Source organism: Agelaius tricolor, unplaced genomic scaffold (assembly GCF_023055355.1).
Source record: "Agelaius tricolor isolate 1412-34295 unplaced genomic scaffold, bAgeTri1.0.p SCAF_2, whole genome shotgun sequence".
Classification (NCBI taxonomy): Eukaryota; Metazoa; Chordata; class Aves; order Passeriformes; family Icteridae; genus Agelaius; species Agelaius tricolor.
The window spans coordinates 66,561,172-66,579,924 of record NW_027269262.1 but is presented as its reverse complement, the minus strand read 5'-3'; the positions used below and the strand labels follow the sequence as shown (position 1 = coordinate 66,579,924).

General features: G+C 39.9%; 1 protein-coding gene across 2 annotated transcripts in view; it reads right to left on the bottom strand.

The window, feature by feature from the left end:
* Window positions 1-2,154: 2,154 nt before the first annotated feature.
* The window catches only part of STMN2 (stathmin 2), a 39,978-nt gene continuing 23,379 nt past the window's right edge, over window positions 2,155-18,753 (bottom strand). The window contains exons 2-5 of one of the 2 annotated variants that reach the window (XM_071421322.1): window positions 16,559-16,654; window positions 15,753-15,925; window positions 5,850-6,041; window positions 2,155-3,512 (exon numbers count right to left, since the gene is read on the bottom strand). In XM_071421322.1, coding sequence (XP_071277423.1) covers window positions 3,453-3,512; window positions 5,850-6,041; window positions 15,753-15,925; window positions 16,559-16,654 — 521 coding nt within the window. In that variant the 3' untranslated portion in view covers window positions 2,155-3,452. Of the gene's footprint in view, window positions 3,513-5,849; window positions 6,042-15,752; window positions 15,926-16,558; window positions 16,695-18,753 lie in introns of those variants that run through there. The other variant, XM_071421320.1, reaches the window with a different exon arrangement.

Below are 18,753 nucleotides of genomic sequence, written 5' to 3'. Positions count from 1 at the left end.
TTGGTAGGACCATGAGAAGTGTGACGGGTTGGAGCCATTCCTGTTTGATTACTCAGGCTGTCACCTCGTGGCAGCTTTGACACAACTGATGAGTTAACCAAGAGGAGATCTAACCTGAACCAGCCTGGAGTGGCAGTCCTTGGACCTGCAGAGGTCAGAGGCCAGAAGTGTCTCTCTAGATGTGCTGCACAGCTCTGCCCTGCTTCTGAGCCATCATAGAGCCCAGTGAAAGGAGGAATCATCTGTGTGGTGCAATGCCAGCGCTCCAGCCTCCCTCCCGTCCTGTGGGAGGTCTCAGGCAGTCTGTGGGAAATGTTCTGCAGCTCAGCAGCAGCTACTCACAGCTCATGGCATGGACTTGGGCATCTACAGTTAATCAAAGAAGAAGTCTAATTTTTTTGATCTAAAAGCCCTGAACCCAACCCAATGGTTGCCATTGAATTAAAAAAGCCCTGTCTTACCCAAATGGTAATACTTTAAAAGCAGGTGTTTTATATTTTCTTACTTTTCAAGGAGATTCTTTATCTATAGCTACACATGAAGAGAGACCCATGCTAGCACAAGCAGGGAGGAGCTAGAAAGGCAGTAGTAAAGCAAAATATAAGGAAATGTAAAGAAACAGGAGTAAAAGAAGGAAATGGCTATCTGCAGGTCTCCAGCTATTTCTTTTTGCTATTAGAGATTAAATAGGCAGTGTATTTGCAAACAGGCTTTCAAAGCATAGTTTTATATTAATGAAATGAATTGTAGACCCTCCACTGTTCAAAGAGCCAAGTGAGCAGGAGCAGAGCATGGTTTGTGACCTGGGGCAGCAATGTTCCCACTGTCTGGTTCTTCACTCGTTTCCCTGGTGCAGCCTTGGTATCTGTTGAGAAGCGCTTACCAGGCAAAGCACAGCTCTGTGGTGGGGTAAGAGTGTGCTGGAGACCATCCCAGTTGGCACTTTGGGTGTGGACACCCTTTTTGGAGAGGAAGAAAGTTGAACCCCATGGAAGTGATGCAGGTTGCCCTGCTTGGCTCACCAGCAGAGATTTGTTCTTGGCTTGTTCTCCGAGCAACCACAGCCAGGAAAAGGGCTTGAAGTACTTCCAGAATTTGTTAAATCAGTGGACAGGGAAAACTGTAAGTGGCTTGCCATTGGGAAATGAAAACAGAATCCACTATACCTCAAGCTAAGATCCTGGACCTTAAATTTAATTACAAAAATGTCTTTTTTTTTTTTTTTTAACTGGGGCTTAAAGCAATATACAAACTTTATAGGCTTGGCAACATGGAAGTTCATGTCTTCCAGACTCAACGTCTGCTATCTGGCTCCCATGCCAGGTTTACTTCTGGAAATTTCATGAGAAAGATAAGTAATTTAGCTGCTTAACAAGCTGGAGTACTCATCTCATTCTGTGGTTCTGAGTTCACTGCACACAGAGTTGAGCTCACAGCCTTTCTCCACGTTCAACTTCTTTCTTTTGACTGCAGGCCAACTCTTGGCCCCAAAACAAAATAATCTGATAAAATAAAAAACTGACTGTTGCAGACCTAGAGCATAAAGTCCACTTCTCTAAAAGAGCAAGTAAATGACGCGACTTTAATGACTTCACATAATTAGTTTAGTTTTCTACTAATCCTAGAGATAATTTTTTATCACTTGTCCAATTCAAAATAGGGTCTGATTCAATTTTACATCTCCACTCTGTAGCTCAGCAGAAACCCAAGTGATTTTTTTCTTCAATAAATCCTATAAATTAATGTTTTCCACCCTGAAAACCAGTGTGTTAACACCCAGGATCTTGTTGTAGTTATTGATATACATACTCAGAGATAGAATATTTACTTTTCTTTCCCCAAATTCCATTTTTCCCCCAGTGTTGAGTCAGGATTAAGGAGTGCATGTGCATGTGTATATAGCCAGTTCTTTTTTAATAAACTCAATGCTAGAGGTCACATTTATAGGCTCAGTTTATATGGTAATCTTTAAAAAAAGCCAGCCTAAGCACTGGAAAAGGCATAGCAGGGATTAGTCCCATATTAGCAGAGAAATAGGCTTGGTCTATTAATAATTGTTTTAGTCTCATTTCCATGTTTTTATGACTACATTAGGTTTTCCCCTTACATGGGCACATGCCAGAGACGTAATGGAGCCAGAGAAGAAACAAGCCCTTTTTCAGTTCACAGAACCCCAATTCTTTATTAATCACAGCTTGCTCACAATGACATACAGGAAAATAGCACTAATGAAGAGTAGAATATGCAGGCAGCAACCTCCAGGGGGGGTAGGGACAACTTCAAAACTGCAGCTATTTTGGGGATGATGTGTTGGGTTTGGTGATATTGTACTTGGCACAAGCACCCTGTCTAGTCATTCCTCCTGCTTCAGCCCTCTTAGTCCTAGATGTCTGTCCCTAGGTAGGATTGGCTAACACTGAAGAGTAAAGGTCATGATGAATGGAAGTCAGCAGTGTCATAAAAAAACAGTAACAACTGGCTCATGGGTTCCAGGTGAAATACTCAGTAGCCTCTTGTACTATTACACATGTAATGTGGTAGCATCAGATAAGTATCATAGATCATGGCACCTACAGATAAAGCCACTTGATGCTATCTATTAGTTGCTCCATCAATAAATTTTCAAGTGGTGAATTAAGCTCACTTTACAATTAGCATTTGTATGGCTGTTTGGCATCATCCAAAACTTGTCACAGCTTGATGGTTACAATGTGCCTCTTAAATTTGTCTCAAACTGATTTTGCTTGATTTCATTCTGCTGCACAGATGTTTTTGTTGCCTCTCACCTCAAAAAGCAGAAGCAACAAACGCGCTGTGTGGCGATTCAACCTCAATTGTACAGCACAGTACAGAGCCCTGCAGCATAAGTTGCATTTGAAAAACCATTTTAAGAGCCTTTTGTCTTGGACAGCTGAACGTGAAGTCACAATACCTGTGATCTAGTCACTGTTTCAAGGAAGCTTATAGATGGCAAAGCAGTCTAGGTTATTAGGCAATGATTGGCCTCTAGCACCATAGAACTACTACTGACCTCATGGTGGGTTGGAATGAGAAGTCGCAGGGAATGGAATTAGACACGAGGTGCTTCAAATGAACAGACCCAGCAAATTCAACCGAGTGGAAATAGACAACATCAGAAGCCTGTTACAGGACATGTAAGATTATGAAATAACTTGCATAATGCAATAATTGTATTTTTTAACAAAAATGTAAGTATTTACAAAATAAGATCCAAGTTTTTTAAACATCAAGCAAATCATTCTGCAAAGAGACCGCATTGATTTTGTTTTTATTTTTTTTGTTTCTTTTTAAAGTTTTTTATTGAGTTCTTGTTTTTACCTTTTTTTAAACCACGTCATACATTTCCCATACTTATATCGCATGATCCATAATAATATAGGCAGGGGGAGTTTACTAATGGTGGGGATGGGTCACATCCACCATTGCTGTTTTCAGCCAGACAGTTCCACCTGGAGCTCCTTGTTTCTACGGACCTCTGCAGCATGCCTCTCCTGGAAAACATCAAAACCAGAAAAATCAAATTTTTTTCTCCTTCCACCTGCCCAGGAAGGTTCATGCTGACAACCTGTTTAGGTCATGCATTTGATACTTGTGCAAAACTTGTTTCTCAGCACAACCATCTTTAAAAGAAGCAACACAGGAGAAGTGTCATCCACCAGACCAGCCTGAGGCAAATTTTGTATTTACTTTCTACTCCTGCTCTGGAGCTCAGTCTTTTATCTGATATGGCCTTATAATCCTCAGTGCCTCACAGAGTTTCATTTAAAGGGCCACATAGAGAGGTGCTGCTTGCAGCATAAATTGTGCCCCATGCTTACATTTGCCCTTTGAATTCCTGGATATTAAACTAAATATAGGGAAGGATGAGTGTGGAATTAATTTCCTGCACATTGTATGTTAGTTACTCTGTTATCTGTAGCATTTAGGAACTGTAATAAAGATCCAAGAACTTAGTTTCAATGAGGTAAATCAATCTGAACATCTCAATAATTTCCTTAGTCTGAACACTGAAGCTACCTGATCTCTTGAGTCTTTCTCTGCCTATGACGAAGAATATCACCTATTGCACTAACTTAATATGTAAATCAGTCCTTTAAAGATTTGTAATACTGAATGCTAAATTTTACAAGGGATTTGTTGCTTGGTGTTCCTATTAAGTGCAGCATACAGAAGTTATTTCTGCAGTAGCTTCTAGACACCAATACCTTGGGGAACCCACACCTCTGTGTAACTGTGGAAGACTTAGAACCAGATATCTCACTTCTTTTTCTGTATATTAAGAATTCACTTTCGATGTTGGCAAATTATATTTGTTTTTGATGCTTTGGTGTTGACAAAATTGTATTTTTTTAATTACTGGTCAGAGCAAATGTTTCCAAGAAAGTTACTGTCATCTTTCCTCAGAAGTCTTTCTTGGGTTTCATGTATATATACTATCACATTCAGGGTTTAACAGTCTGCTAACATTAACCTAGGACAGAGAGATGCATCAGCTGTCCTTCCCACTTCCTTTTGGACCTTGAGAATAACTAATTTGTTTTTCCCTTTGTTTTCATAAGGTCTGGGTATGTGCCTGCAAATGAAGCTAATGCAAAAATGTCAAGCAATCTGGGTATGGCTCTTAAGCTCAAGAATTGTCCTGTTTGTGTAGTTACTTGTAACATCATCCTTTGGATTCTGTTGTTTCTTTCCTACTCTCAAAGTCTGCATCGCAGATGTAGAGGTGCTTATGAAGATCGCCTTGAAAACCTCTGAGAGCTATTTTCTTTAGCCAAATTACTATTGAAATAGTGTATCAGAGTATATTGGAAAGTTCATTATTGAAACAAGTGGTCACTCATGCAGAACTAATTAATTTTTTCCCTAACACTTCTAAATCTTTATTTGCATGTTTCTCTCCCTTGTGTGGAAGGTTTTTTTTGGAGAAGGACATCATCCTGCATCTAGGGTTTGTGATTCCCTGTTTCCTCTGGATGTACCAATGATCTCCATAGGAAAATTTACTCTCTTCCTTGCAAGACTTGTGGAAAGACATACCTCTTTTGCTGTATATGAAAGTTTTTTTTCATAATTTTTCATCTTTCTCCTCTGAGAAACCAAGAATTACAGACATAGGGCAGTTGTTTGATTTGATCAGTGACTTTTCTTAGAAGCTAAAATCTAAACACAAGTGACCTTTCATTTGTTCACAGAACTTCTTAAAAGCTAGAAAACCAACCTTTCCCTAGAGACAGTCCAGCAAAGGGCCATGAGGATTAAGGAGCATTTCTCAGTCTCTGCTATGAGGAAAGGCTGAGAGAGCTGGATTGTTCAGTTTGGAGACAGCTCAGGGGGATCTTACAAATATCTATAAATACCTGAATGAAGGGAACACAGAGCCAGGATCTTTCCAGTGGCACCCAGTGACATGATCAGGGGCAATGGGCAAAACCTAAAACCCATGAGGTTTCCTCTGAACATCAGGGAACACTTTGTCATTGTGAGGTGACCGAGCACGGGCATAGGTTGACCAGAATGGAATTGAAGTCCTCATTCTTGGAGATATTAAAAAGCCACCTGGACATGGTCCTTCGTGGCCCCCCCTTGAGCCTGGAGTTGAATCAGATGATCTCCAGAGGGCCCTTCCAACCTCAGCCATCCTGTGATTGTGTGACTGTAGCACTTCAGTCCTTTTTTGAACTGAGTGGGGGTTTAGACAGGCATCAGTAGCTCTGACTTAAAAATAGCTCAAGTGTAGCAGCTGAGATAAGGACTATGCACAACATCTCTGCAAAATATTGATTAGCTTTCCCTCTCTAGTCTAAGGTGAGGAGTGATGGTGTGGTTACCTTCTCTTGGAGGCGTTCAATAAGAGCAGCTAAATTAGCTTCACGGTTTTCTTTGATCTGTTCCATTTTCAGTATCAGCTTTTCCTCTGCCATTTTGCTGAAGTTATTGTTCTCCTCCAAAGCTTTTTGGAGCACTTCTCGCTCATGTTCTCTCTTCTCTGCCAGATGTTTCAGCACCTGGGCCTCCTGGGACTGGAAACAGAGACACAGGCTGAGAAGAAATACTCCTGTGGAGCAAAGCATGTTGCCATGTTGCCAAGGAGCACGGTTCCTTGCCATAGGGCAGCAATTCCCTGAGTGTGGAAACTGTGTAAGGTTTGCTGCCTTTTTTTAGAAGGTCACTTTGTGACTGAACCAGGTTAGCCTTAGGTTTAGAAGCACTGGCTGAATGTGGGGTACACGCCTGAGACAGCAGCAGAGAAATGTCCAAAGCTCTTCTGTTAACAAGAAATGCTGCTGTGCTGCTGCCCTGGCTTGCCTGCATTGCTGCCGTGCTTGCTCAACCTCTGACAGATGCAGTGTCTTAGCTACAGGCCTTTTATCTTTAGAGACAGGGACCTGGGGTTGAAGAAATGCACAGAGTAATTTCTGTGGAGATTACTGATGCAGGACAGGTGCAATTTTCACCCAGGCTGGACTCTTCTATAATGTGCTGGAATAGTTAATAACAGGTTTGGAAGTTCATTGACATGAAAGACAGGCAGCATCAATTCAGACAATGTTTCTTCCCATTACATTTATATTCAGATTAATCTCACTGGTTAGGAAGAGAAAAAAAGTGTTTTATTGCATAGAAAATACAAAAAATTTTTAGTTAAAAGTTTTGATTTTTCAAGGAAGATGAAAACTGCAAGTAGGAATTAAACAGATGCAGTCTATGCTTAATATTGTGTTCTCCCTTGCAAACTCACTTCTCAGAAGCATAAGCTTTGTTATGTACATTCAATCAAATTTCTAACAGGAAACCACTAATCCTAGGAAAGAAGCCAAAAAGTTGCAGCATCGGGCCCATTCTCCAGGCAAGTCTAGTTGAAAAGGCAATTATTTGGAAAGGATGAACAACATCATATGCTTTTGGATAAAATATATGAGAAGCAGCATGAGAAGAAACAGAAAAACTTGAGAATGAAATAGGACACTGGGAGGCTAAATGTGTATTTCAGTGCTGATCCCAAGGCACTGTTGCCATTGTGATCCATAAAAATGAGTTAGTTTATGGCCTAAATTAAGGGTTTTAACCATTAATTACAATTTGTGGTAATGAAACCTTTTAAATTCTGTTGTGTGGCTTTAAATGGACTGAAAAAGGCTGCAATTCTTTTATATGAGCGAGACTCAACTAGGAGAAAACAAATATTTTAATGAAAGTAAGACATGCATAGAACAAAACGCACTGGCAGGGCAAATAAAGGAGATTCTAGAAAAGGCTGCAAAGGCAAGGCAGAACATCTTGCAGCAAGATGCTGGGATAAAACACATCTGGCTTTGGAAGGCTGTAATGGCTTGCTTGAGATAGGAGAGAGGCACTTCCATCCATCCTTATCACTTAATGAGTTTCACCTCTGGCCTGGCTACAAGTACAAGCTCATTTCTCCATTTCCCAAACTGATCTTTGGAGCACCTGCTGGCAGGAATGGTCTTGGAAAGGCTGGTACCTCCCTGAGACTCTTCCTGCCTCCTCTCTCCCTTGCAGCATATGCTGAACAGAGTAATAGAGCGAGCATTTTTCATGTCTCTGACTCTGTTGTGCCAGATTAAAGATGTTGCAAATGGGAACAAAACCCCTCAGATAGATGAAGCCAAAGGCAGAGGGAATTTCACTGGTGGAAAATAGAAGAAGGATGAGCCAAAGACAAGTAGAGCTAGGCAAAGAAGGAATTTTGTAAACCAATTAAAAAATCATATAAGCCCCATAAGTTTAATAAAAATATCAAAAAATTTAATATTAATATAATAAAAGTAGTTTATTTTGAAACAAAATGTTTGATTTGAGATACTTAGCATTTAACAGTTCTTAACCGTAGGTTAATTTACTAAGTAAAAAAGTTATTTTGAGATCTGATGCAATGTAAACCTGAAATAATTAAATATTTTCATCTCTCTTTCCCACTTGCGGACAAACCTGGGTGGCCCAGTTTGACTAGTGCTTCTAAAGTTATTCTGCATTTTTTTTGTTTAATTTACTACTCAACAGCAATCTCTCAAAAGTCTACTGTTGGAAAAGTTACAATCATTAAATTTTGTTTGCTGATATGAATTTTGTGAACCCTTTGCTTAAATGATCTAAAAGTAATGGATAATCTGGGAAGGCATTTATTTTCCTGTTGGGAGACTGACTAGAAAAGACACCATTAGACTAATTTAATGTAATGTCCTTTCCCATGAAACATTTCAGAAGTGACTTGTTAATTTGAAAGGCTAACATTTCATAGTGTTTAAATATGCATGTATAATGTGTTATAAAATCAGACCTTTCCAGATTTGGGAAACAATTTTCAAGGACACAGCCATGCACTAATAAAAAGTAAGATTTGGACTATGCAGATAAGCATTTTTTAAAAGAGCATTTGCTTTCAATGGAGGCAGCTAAATGCCTTTGAGATTTTGAGGCACTTGCCCATTTTTCAAGATTTGTTTTCTTCATTCAAACCCTTTGCCTTCTGGAAAGACTTTTTATCATATGTCCTGGAGAACACTGAAAAATTAGAGCTTCATATCAAAGTACACGCATTTCTGGATGCTGTGCTGGCAGACAGTACATTCAAAAGTAATTTGTCCTATAATTCATGATAATGAAGAAAATCCTTATCCTCTAATTCAGTATTTACTGGATGCAAATTGGGTTGGCACCAGAAAGAGACTACTTGAAAGCTGAACCAGGCCTCAGGAAGTGACTGTAAATCCCTAATGTGATTTTCCTTTACAATGTCTTTAAAGGCACATTGTGACGAATTTTGAGACAGGAAAATCACTGGTACTGGTTCAAAATAAAGGAACCCCCCCTCCCTGCCATGAAACATCCACAGGGTACAATGTCATTCAGACTGATGTCCCTTCTCTAATGGCCTTGTACCCCAGCTGTCAGTCTGCCTGTTTCCCTGGTGCTCAGATCATTCTGAAATCCCCTTATGACAATTCTGGAAGGCGCCTGCTATGTGTTTGTACTGGATTGTCAAATTATTTTCTGTTTCCAGCCCATTTGGCAAAAGAACTTGGCCACCCTGTCTGTTCAAAGTCTACTACACATCCAGAAATGGGTAAATGAATGACCATGGATACCCAGGGGAGCTGGGATTAATAGATTCCCTTTGTTGTTTGTTTTGGATTTTAAATGGCTGTGTTTGGACTCACACAGCTCCACAGTGATGCAAGATTCCAACAACCATAGGAGGTTTTCATTTTATTTTCGACACTGTTTGAAGTGCTGGAAAGGATATTTTCAAATTTTTTATAGTTATTACACAGTTGTATACTGCTTATGGTGTTTCTGATACAGATGTGGTGAGAAAATGAAAAAAAAGGCTGTAAACAAGATGAAAGATAAAGAAGACTAATAAGGAGAGAAAAATATGAAATGGTGGAGCAAAAAAGCAATATTCAAGGGGAAATGTTCAGAACACTTCTTAAATATAACAAGGCATAACCAATGCAGCTGCAGCTGCAGCATCCAGTGGTACATCATAAAATCAAAGCATCATAGGCTGTCTTGAACTGGAATGGACCTTAAAGATCATCCAGTTCTAACCCCCTGCCACAGGCAGGTACATCTTCCTCGGTTGTGCAAAGCCCCATCCAACCTCATCTGGGGCACTTTGAGGAATGGGGCACCCACAGCTTCTCTGAGCAACCTGTGTCACTGCCTCAGCCCTTGACATTAAAGAGCTTTCTCCTACCATCTAATCTAAATCTCCCCTCTTTTAGTTTAAAACCATTCTTCCTTGCTCTATCACTATCTGTGCTTGGAACAAATCACTTCCCCTCCATTTTACATGCCTCCTTAAGGTACTAAAAGGCCACAAAATAATTTGGAGAAACAAAAATATTTATTTGTTAATAAGTAAATATGGAGGAATAAAAATACTGGAGAATAGTCCTGGTACAGATACCTTTGCTCCAAGAAACATACTGATGTGCTAAAAGTGCAGGCAAACTCCTGTGATATTCATGTCATATTTATTTAAGGGATCTTGTGCATCTTCAGTTTTCAGAGATGAGTGGTTCAAAAGGAAATTTACATCTGATACCTAGATGGCTGGAGATAGATGCAGACTAAACACTCCATGAGCAAAATTAGTTATGGAAACTGGCTTTGGAGATATATTGTTTAATTATTACTCACATGAAGAAAATTCTCCTAATCTGAGTAAGAGATGCTTTATTTTCTCACATCTATCTATCTTTGTTTGACAGACATATCCAAATATTGAAGTAATTAATGTGGAGTTAAAATTAATCCTTTATTGCTCTTAAACAAGAAATGGGTTCAGACAACTGTTTTTAAGCTGGAAATTTCAGCTCAAATGCATTCAACCTCAGGTACCAGTACCTTTGGTTACTAGGCTGTCTTAGTGCTCCTCTTTCACAGCACATTTTATCACTGACTGTTTTTTTTTTTAAACAAGGCAGTTGTTCAGAAGAAGCTGCAGTAATGTTTGTGTTCCTCAATACACTGTCTATCTAAGAGACACTATTAATGGACAGATTGTGAAGACAGGAGGAAAGGCTCCTACTGCAATGTAAATGCCAAGGTGAAGCCTTGGTATGGTGACTTGAAGTACTGATGTTTCCAGTGGAAGGAACTGAGGCTGGGATTTTTCCATGTAGAAGCATGGGAATGGTCTCAAATTAGACTTCTCTCAGAAATACCCATTTGGCAGGAGAATCAGAGACATGTGATCTGTAACTATGGGTGAAGCTCTGCTTCTAGTGAAGCTAGATAATGAAAATTTTTGCTTAAATTTAGGCGGGGATTCCTTTTTTCAATTTATTTTTGTACAGTCTGCCAAATAACCTTTGGGATGTGGAGGAAAAAAACAAAGCCCATCCATGTTGTGATTCAAGAAAACTTTCTCTTCCTCAGCTGGCACAAAATTGCTGCTCTCATGGTTTGACCTGTGGGGGTGGAACAAGGCATGTTGGGAGCATGCAAGAAGCACCACCTGAGCCTCTGCCCTCATGGTCTGCTGCAGTTTGAGGCCTGGCATTATAAAGTTAATGAGGATCAATGTCAAATTGTCTTACTGTTGTTCATTAGTGGCAGAGCCCATGGCAGAGTGGGCAGAGAATGTTTGCCAGCAGTGGGATGCATGCTCCTGGCTCAATGTGGTCTGAGACATTTGGTGCCTAACACCAAATCCTCTCCTTGTTGGTAACAAACATCTTCCTACAGGCCCATATTCCATAGGCTAACGTGGTTTTGGATGAGGAACTGTGAAGTTTCTTGGAATTTTTGCTATCTTTGGTTACTTAGGAGAGAACCACTGTGTATTGACACACTATGGTGTAAAGCAAAATGTGACAGAAACATCTGTTTCTGGTGCTGATTACACCTATTACTGGGACCTTTACAAGGAAAAATGCTTCATGCTGTGTTACTTCTCTGCAGAAGCACAGCTGAGGGCCAGCAGCAATAGAAAGGAAGATCAATAGGTGGGCAAGACAGGAGACATATGTCTTGGGCATTGCCTATCTTCATTCCCATTCTTCTCATCTTAAAATTTGGTGGGAAAGGGTAACAGAAATGAGATGGAAGGAGAAAGCTTGACTTTTGACAGGGAAGGAGCACATCCCTTCTCTGCCTGTCACCTGGAGCAGCAGTTCTGTAGGTGCCATGCAATGTCCAGGGAGGAACATCTGTCCCCCAGCTCTGCTGCCTTCCCTGCCTTCCCCCAGCAGCCTCCTGTACAGAACACTAAACATGGGTGGAAAAGCAGAGATGGTAAAGAGTACCAAGAGCCCCCTCTGGGCAGGTGTGGGGCTGGCTCAAAGGGGCAATGAGTTGGATGCTGAAGCCCAGCACTGAGTGTGGTCCTGAAGCTGGCAGAGATGCCCTGGGCTGGCTGCAGCTGTGGGGAGCACAATGAGCCTGGCCCAGGCTGGACAGCAGGCTTGTCTTGTGGCATTTCATTGCAACAGCATTAAAAACCCAGGAAGCTGGAAGTCTGTATCCAACAGCATGAAATTAAAAAAAAATGACTGTTTTCCTGCATTCTTCGTCACACTAAGCTCTAGGGATAAGCTTGATTCAGTTTCATCCCAATACAAAGCCATTAAAAGGATTTAATTACATACAATTTCTCGTCTATAATCCACAGTCTAGAAGAAATGCACATCCCTTTAGTGTTTCTTTTTTATGCTACTAAGTAAATTGAACACAGACAATAAAAACAAATAATTTGACATACGCCCCTTGAAGTTTCTACACCACTAATAATAACAGCTGAACATTCAAGGCCAATGGGTAAAAATTGATAAATGTTAAATATTCTGTAAGAAAAACTTCTGCTCCATACAATGTTACAGTGCTCTAATTTCTTTCTGATTATCCACCAAGGTAGAAAAATATAGCACACATATGCCAAAAAACAAAAAAAAGATAATAATGACATGCTGTAAAGAGGATTCTATAAATGGAAAGGACTAATCTGTAACTAGCTCAAATGGGCTTTGCTGTGTAATGCAAAAAATAAAAAATGCCTCAGGTGAAACTCTCTGAGAGGATGAGGTCAGGACTGTCAGGTGAGGTAGAGAAAAAAAGGGGAGAAAAGGAAAGGAGTCCTGTAAAAGCTTACAGGGAAATAAACAAAAATGACAAACTGGAAAAAGCCTAAGCAGGAGACTGCTGAAGTGCATGTATTGCTCTAGATGGTCTCATGAGTTTGAATATTTATTAATGAACACTGCCTAATTAACAGAGCAGAACCTAATTCCTAAGCAGCGTAAAATTCGTTAGCAACTTGTTTTCTGAAAAGGCAATTCTCATCCATTAGTTATACTTGATTTGAGTTAAAATTGTGCTGGAAGGACATGCCTGACAGCTTTGTACATAGATTGAAAAGTATGATACCAACAGCCATGCTGGCTTTTGGAAAAAGTCTGCCTGGTTTGTCTAGCAGCACAAAGTGGAAGAAGATGCTGAGGGAAACTCTAGATGAAGTGGGGCAAATCTCTCTAGCTTTCATCAGTCAGCAAGTTCCATATTTCCTGAGTCACAAGTTCCATTCACATAATAATTTCCTACAAGGTAGTGCTCTATCAATTTTGCTATTATATTTTTGAGCTAAATAACATTTTAATAACCTCTAAACAGTCTGCGATAACAAATACATCTTAAATAAACAATACATGAAAACATGATTCCTTTTTGAAATCTCTGTCTGATGATGTCTTTGAATGTTTTGTCCTCTCTGGATTGTGTGAAATAGAATATAATTGATCCTATTCATCTTCTCATTACCATTCATGACTTTGTAGACTTATATTTTATCTTTCATCTGTTGTCTCTTTCCAAGCTGAGAAGTGGACTGTTTAATTTATCTTCTTATGGAAGAATTTCTGGTCCTCTAATTGCTTTTTTATCCTTCTCTGCACTATGCCTTTTTTGGGGCAAAAATGAAGTCAATAGTTAAGATGTGAGAACACCAGGTATTTTTAAACAGTGATGTAAAGAAACATTTTGCTCTATTCTTTGTTCCTTTCCCAGCCATTTCTGCTGCAATGCTAATGTGCAGGATCTTGTCTATTAAAATAACTCAGTTATATGTTCATTCAAAATGAATATAGTATCAAGGGGAAGAAATGGCAGGTGTCTGTATTGCTATCACTGATTACCAATCTATTGCATGATGAATTTTTCTGTAGGAAGAAATGAAGTAATGAAATCAATGGAATGAAATCTCTGAAACATTCAATTTGTAATTTCCACCAAGTATATGCATAATATCAGGCCTTTTATTGCTGTCATTTCATTCTGTGTCTGTATCTTTACTTGAGCATTTGTACTCAGCACACAGGAACTTTACAGACTGAGTTTTTGGGGAATATCATAACTTGGATGGGTGAGAGCTCGCCCCTCTCAGCAGGTGCTAGTGCAAATGGAAATTCCTTGGATTTACAGTCATCTCGTCTCACTGAAATGAACGCTCTGGCAGAAATATTTGTTTGAAAGAAGTGATAGTGCTAATGAGTGTGTGCTAGAACCACAGAGACATTGTTAGCAAGCCAGCAAAAATGACAAATGTAGCAACACTGCAGTTATCATCTAGATGAATTGTTCAAATTAGTGAGGTCCAGAATAGTCAGGTTTCACTGCAAATCCAAATTAAGTGCCAGGTTTTAAAGCCCTGTCAGTAATCCAGATCTACTGACTTCAGCAGAGACATAACAAACCACACCCCAGAGTAATCATTCCCTTGAGGCTCTTGACGGTGACCCTGATCTGGTCTGACAGGAATGAAAGAGAATGGAACTGCTTTTCCTGGCTATCTGTGGCACAGATGCTGTACCTGAACTTCTGTATATGTTTTTGATGACATCAAGAAAAGTTGTGTTAACAGCAATTTTAGCAAGAAATCACATTGTTTAAAAGAGAAATAAAAGGCTTAAGAGATATATAAGCTTGTTTCTTTTTCAGAAACCCTCTGCAAGGGACTCCATGGGCAGGTAGAAGGGGTTTCTAAGTTTCTAATGCTTATTTAACTGTGCAAGCTGATTTGCCACGAAATAACATTGATCTCCTGGGTGAAGGACACAGAAAGCACGAAGATCCTAAAGCTTCTGTGTCTTGCCTTTTGTTTATCAGCAAAAAGAAACATGAATTAACCAGGACAATATATTGCCAATTTTAATTTTTCTGTGGTCATTGCAGCCAGTCATGACTTTTCTGAAATGGTGCAACACAGCACAAATGCTGTGTGTATATAGAACGCTGATAATTTCCAGGCTAGCAATTCAGGCTGGCTATGATGAGTGTCTCATTGTCATCTTCTGACTTGTTTGATCTGGAGTTTGTCTTTTTCTCTTTGCAAAAAGTAAAAGGAAAAAGCAGCCTGATTTAGCTCTGACTTAGAGAAAAGGAAGACCTCTTCAACATATCAGTCACGATGAAAGGCAAATAAGCAGTTAATGGGTATTTCCAGCTGCCTTTGTGCCAGCCTTTGTGAGAAAGGTGTAGCAACTCTTCCAAATGCCATGTGACAAACTTAGTGATTACAAAACAGAGCTTTACCATTGTGGGTAGGATCGTAAAGAGGGGAAGACATAGTCTGTGCAAAACCCTAGAAAGCCAATTTCCATCACTACTGAAACTGCTAGAAATGCCTCTTAGCATCTGTGCCATGCTAGTGTCTTCATTCAAGTGTGTGGGAATGATCCCAAACTCACTCTACTCAGGGTGTTCCTCTATATTGCATAAATAAGACATTTTAGCTGCCTTATGCAGACCATGTGAATAATTTCCATGGATGCTACGGGGAGTCAAGATCTGGTAGCACCAAGAGCATCTGCTTGAATTGCAGATCTGCCTCTTAAACTCAGACACAATAACTGCACTGGCTTTGAGCAACTATTACAGATTGAGCAACTATTACAGATGCCCTGAATGAAGCATTAGTTATGCTCACATTGTAAGCAGCTGCATTTGAGCCCACTTGGCCTCTGTCTGAAGCGAGGTCTATTTTGTAATGCATGCTTCCCCAGCACTGAGACCAGGGAGGCTTGCTTGCAAGCTGCTGAAGGACAATGAACTCATTCATTTCTATAAACATATAAATGATTTTTGTCCATGAAGGCTACCATGACTCAGTGATGGCAATGGAAAACACACAAACAGACAGGAAACTCAACTGCTATTCTGTACACTAAATCACGTCTGATTACTAGCATATTTTTTTTAAGGAAAAGTACCTTTCTCCTCTCCTCTGCAGCCTCCAGCTTCTTCTGGATCTCCTCAAGAGAGAGTTCTTTCTTCTTTGGAGAAGCTAAAGTTCGTGGTGCTTCTGAGACTGGAGATGGCGGCTTTAGGATCAGTTCAAAGGCCTGGCCTGAGGCACGTTTGTTGATTTGTTTCACTTCCATGTCTGCACAATAAGGTGGGAAATTGTAAGTCCTTAATATACCAGCAGTATTCAGGAGAGAAGCAGCGCTGATATCAGAGTAGGATCAGAAGCACAGACAAATGATTTAGCATCTTTGCCTTGGGCATTTTAAATGCAATGGCAGATTATGGGCTGAAAACTGTTCTCAGGAGTACATTCCATTTTATTTGTAATTGCTTAATTATACCTTAATCTCATAAAGATAAAAAAATTTACAGCAATTTTGGATGCTTATAAGGGTTCTGTGCCATTTCACACCCCCTGAAAGCAATGCCCAAGCTGGTTAATTTTTTAGGCATCCTTTCATCTTTTCTTCACTTTCTTGGGAATTATACCAGCTATGAAGAACTGTAATTCTCAAATGGGGAGTAGGGAAAGAACAGCTCAGTATGAGAGGACTAACATTAAAAGTTTAGTCAGCTCCTATTAGGAGCAATATCCAGCATCATGGGTACTGCACACTCCATAGAAGGTATAGCCCAAACCAGCAATTAAACTGTTAAATCAGCAAAATATTCACCAACTAACACTATGGACTAGGAGGACAATTGAGTAGTTTTCCAGAACTAGCACATTTTCTGGCCTGCAGGATGATTTCCAGTAAACATCACTCACCATCATATTTGTAGATGTTCATGTTGCGAGGTTCCGGGTAAAAACAGGAGCAGATCAGCGAGAGCATGGACAGCTCCTTCATCTTTTCCTTGTAAGCTGAAAGGAGAGATCTCATTAGCATGCTTCATTTCCCCAGCTCCTCCTCTGTGAATCCTGAGCTGAGATGAGTGGCTGGGGACCAGAAAGCCTACTCCATCACCCACCTGGCAGATTTCTCTAGAATATTTACTTTCAACTATTTATTCTCAACATTGAACCTTTATCAAATCACAAACGAGATCCTCAGAACTGGCTTCTGGTCCCCTACATGACCTCAGCCTTGGGCATAATGCAGGCAGTCCTCTCTGATTTATGGAAAGTGATTTTGGCTTCCAGGAAATGCATTTAGCATTGGAAGAGTGCCATGACTCCACTCTCTCCTGGCAGGTGGAGAGACATGAAGCTCTTACAGTTCCTCTGATGTATCCAAATGCAATTAAGAACAGCTATGAAAAGCTGGCCATAGGCTAAAGACATTATTTCACAAATGAAAATGTCATCCAGAAAATTAAAAACAAAACCAGAAATAGGGATACATTTATCAAATCATTTGCATAACGTCCTTAATATGCTTAACTACCTAAAACAAAGCTTTTCATTCCCCACCTACTGGCCAAAATATATGGCTTTCATACTCAGGTCTAGTCTATATTAGCTGATGCCATTAATACCTTTGTAATTTACCTTTATGGTGTTATCTTTGCTGACTTTATAATGCCTGTAGGCCCCAGTCATGAACTGAGGAGGCACTGGTCTAAAAATGGTGATACCAATATATAATCATTATGCAGTGAGCACTGTGCTCACCCTTCCTAATTGCCTGTAAGTAAGCAAACAGTCTCATACTTTGTCACTTGGCAAGCCAATGACAGAGCCCAGATTGGAGCTGGCTCTCCTGGGTGCTGGGGCAGTACCCTGCCCACTGCCCACGCTCCATAACACATGGATGGTAAGGCAGGGTGCTTCAAAAGATTCATCTTGGCACACACAAATCCCTGCTATAATCAGAATCACATCTACAGAGGCAGACACTCATTTGCTGGCAGCATGTGAAAATGTGGCTTAAAATACATGTGACTCAAAGTATTGTATTTAACAGATTAGACCAAATTAGCCCTTGTTGTTGCTAAAGGAAAATCAGATGGTCCTTGGATCTTCAAACTGTGGATACAAATGAAATTCTCAATCAGCCATTCTCACAGATGCTCTTGTGGTTTTTGATTTTGCTTTTTCTACTCAGAAAGAAACCTAAGATTGATGATGAGGGCTTGAGAGCTTTTGGGTGCTGCTCAGTATGATGGTATTTGAATAATCCATGGTTCAAGAAAAAATTTCTAGTTGCCAGTAAAGGATTAGATAATTTAATTAAGCTTTGCACAAAGGCCTCTTGTGCAATCATGTACTTTGAATAAATCACCTAAAGGAGATAGAGCTTTTCAGAAACCATTGGTAAAGGACAGGATTTGAGGTTAAGAACGTACTGAATACTTTGCTTTCAGTGAACTTAGGCTGTCATGGAAGCTTGGTCTTGACATGATTTTGGTTTGAAACCTAAGTACCAACTTGCAAGGGATAACTCAAAAATCTTCTGAAGAGAAAAATCATGTGTGACATTCACATGCCCTCTGAACAGAGAGAAGCAGAGAAAAGAATGATCAAAACAATTCTTATTTCATTTACTGCTCCTGTGTTTGTGTGCAAGTGGAATGTATTCTGGAGATTGTTTACCTGAGGTGACCAGTTAGATCCACGAGTGTGAGTCGGGACTCTCGAACAGAGAGTCACAAGGTTTTCAGTTCAGTAGTTAGAAGTTAGGAAGTAAGTATGATGTAGTATAGTATCTCTCTTTAATACAGTATAATGTAATATAATATAGTTTTAATAAAGTGAATGTTCAGCATTCCAAAGCCATAGAGCAGATATCAATCATTTCCCAGGCATCGAGAACTCCCTAATTTTACTATAATCATGTCCATCTGATGTATGCTGAATTATGAATAATGAAAAACATAATAAATTGTTCACTTAGACTTCCATCCAACAAGCACACAGGTGTGGTTTTCCAGATGTTTCTCTGAGGAGGCCTTGCCTAGCCAGCTGCCCATACCAAGGAATTGCATTCTTCTCAGCAGCAAGGTTGTGGAGTGGCTGCACAT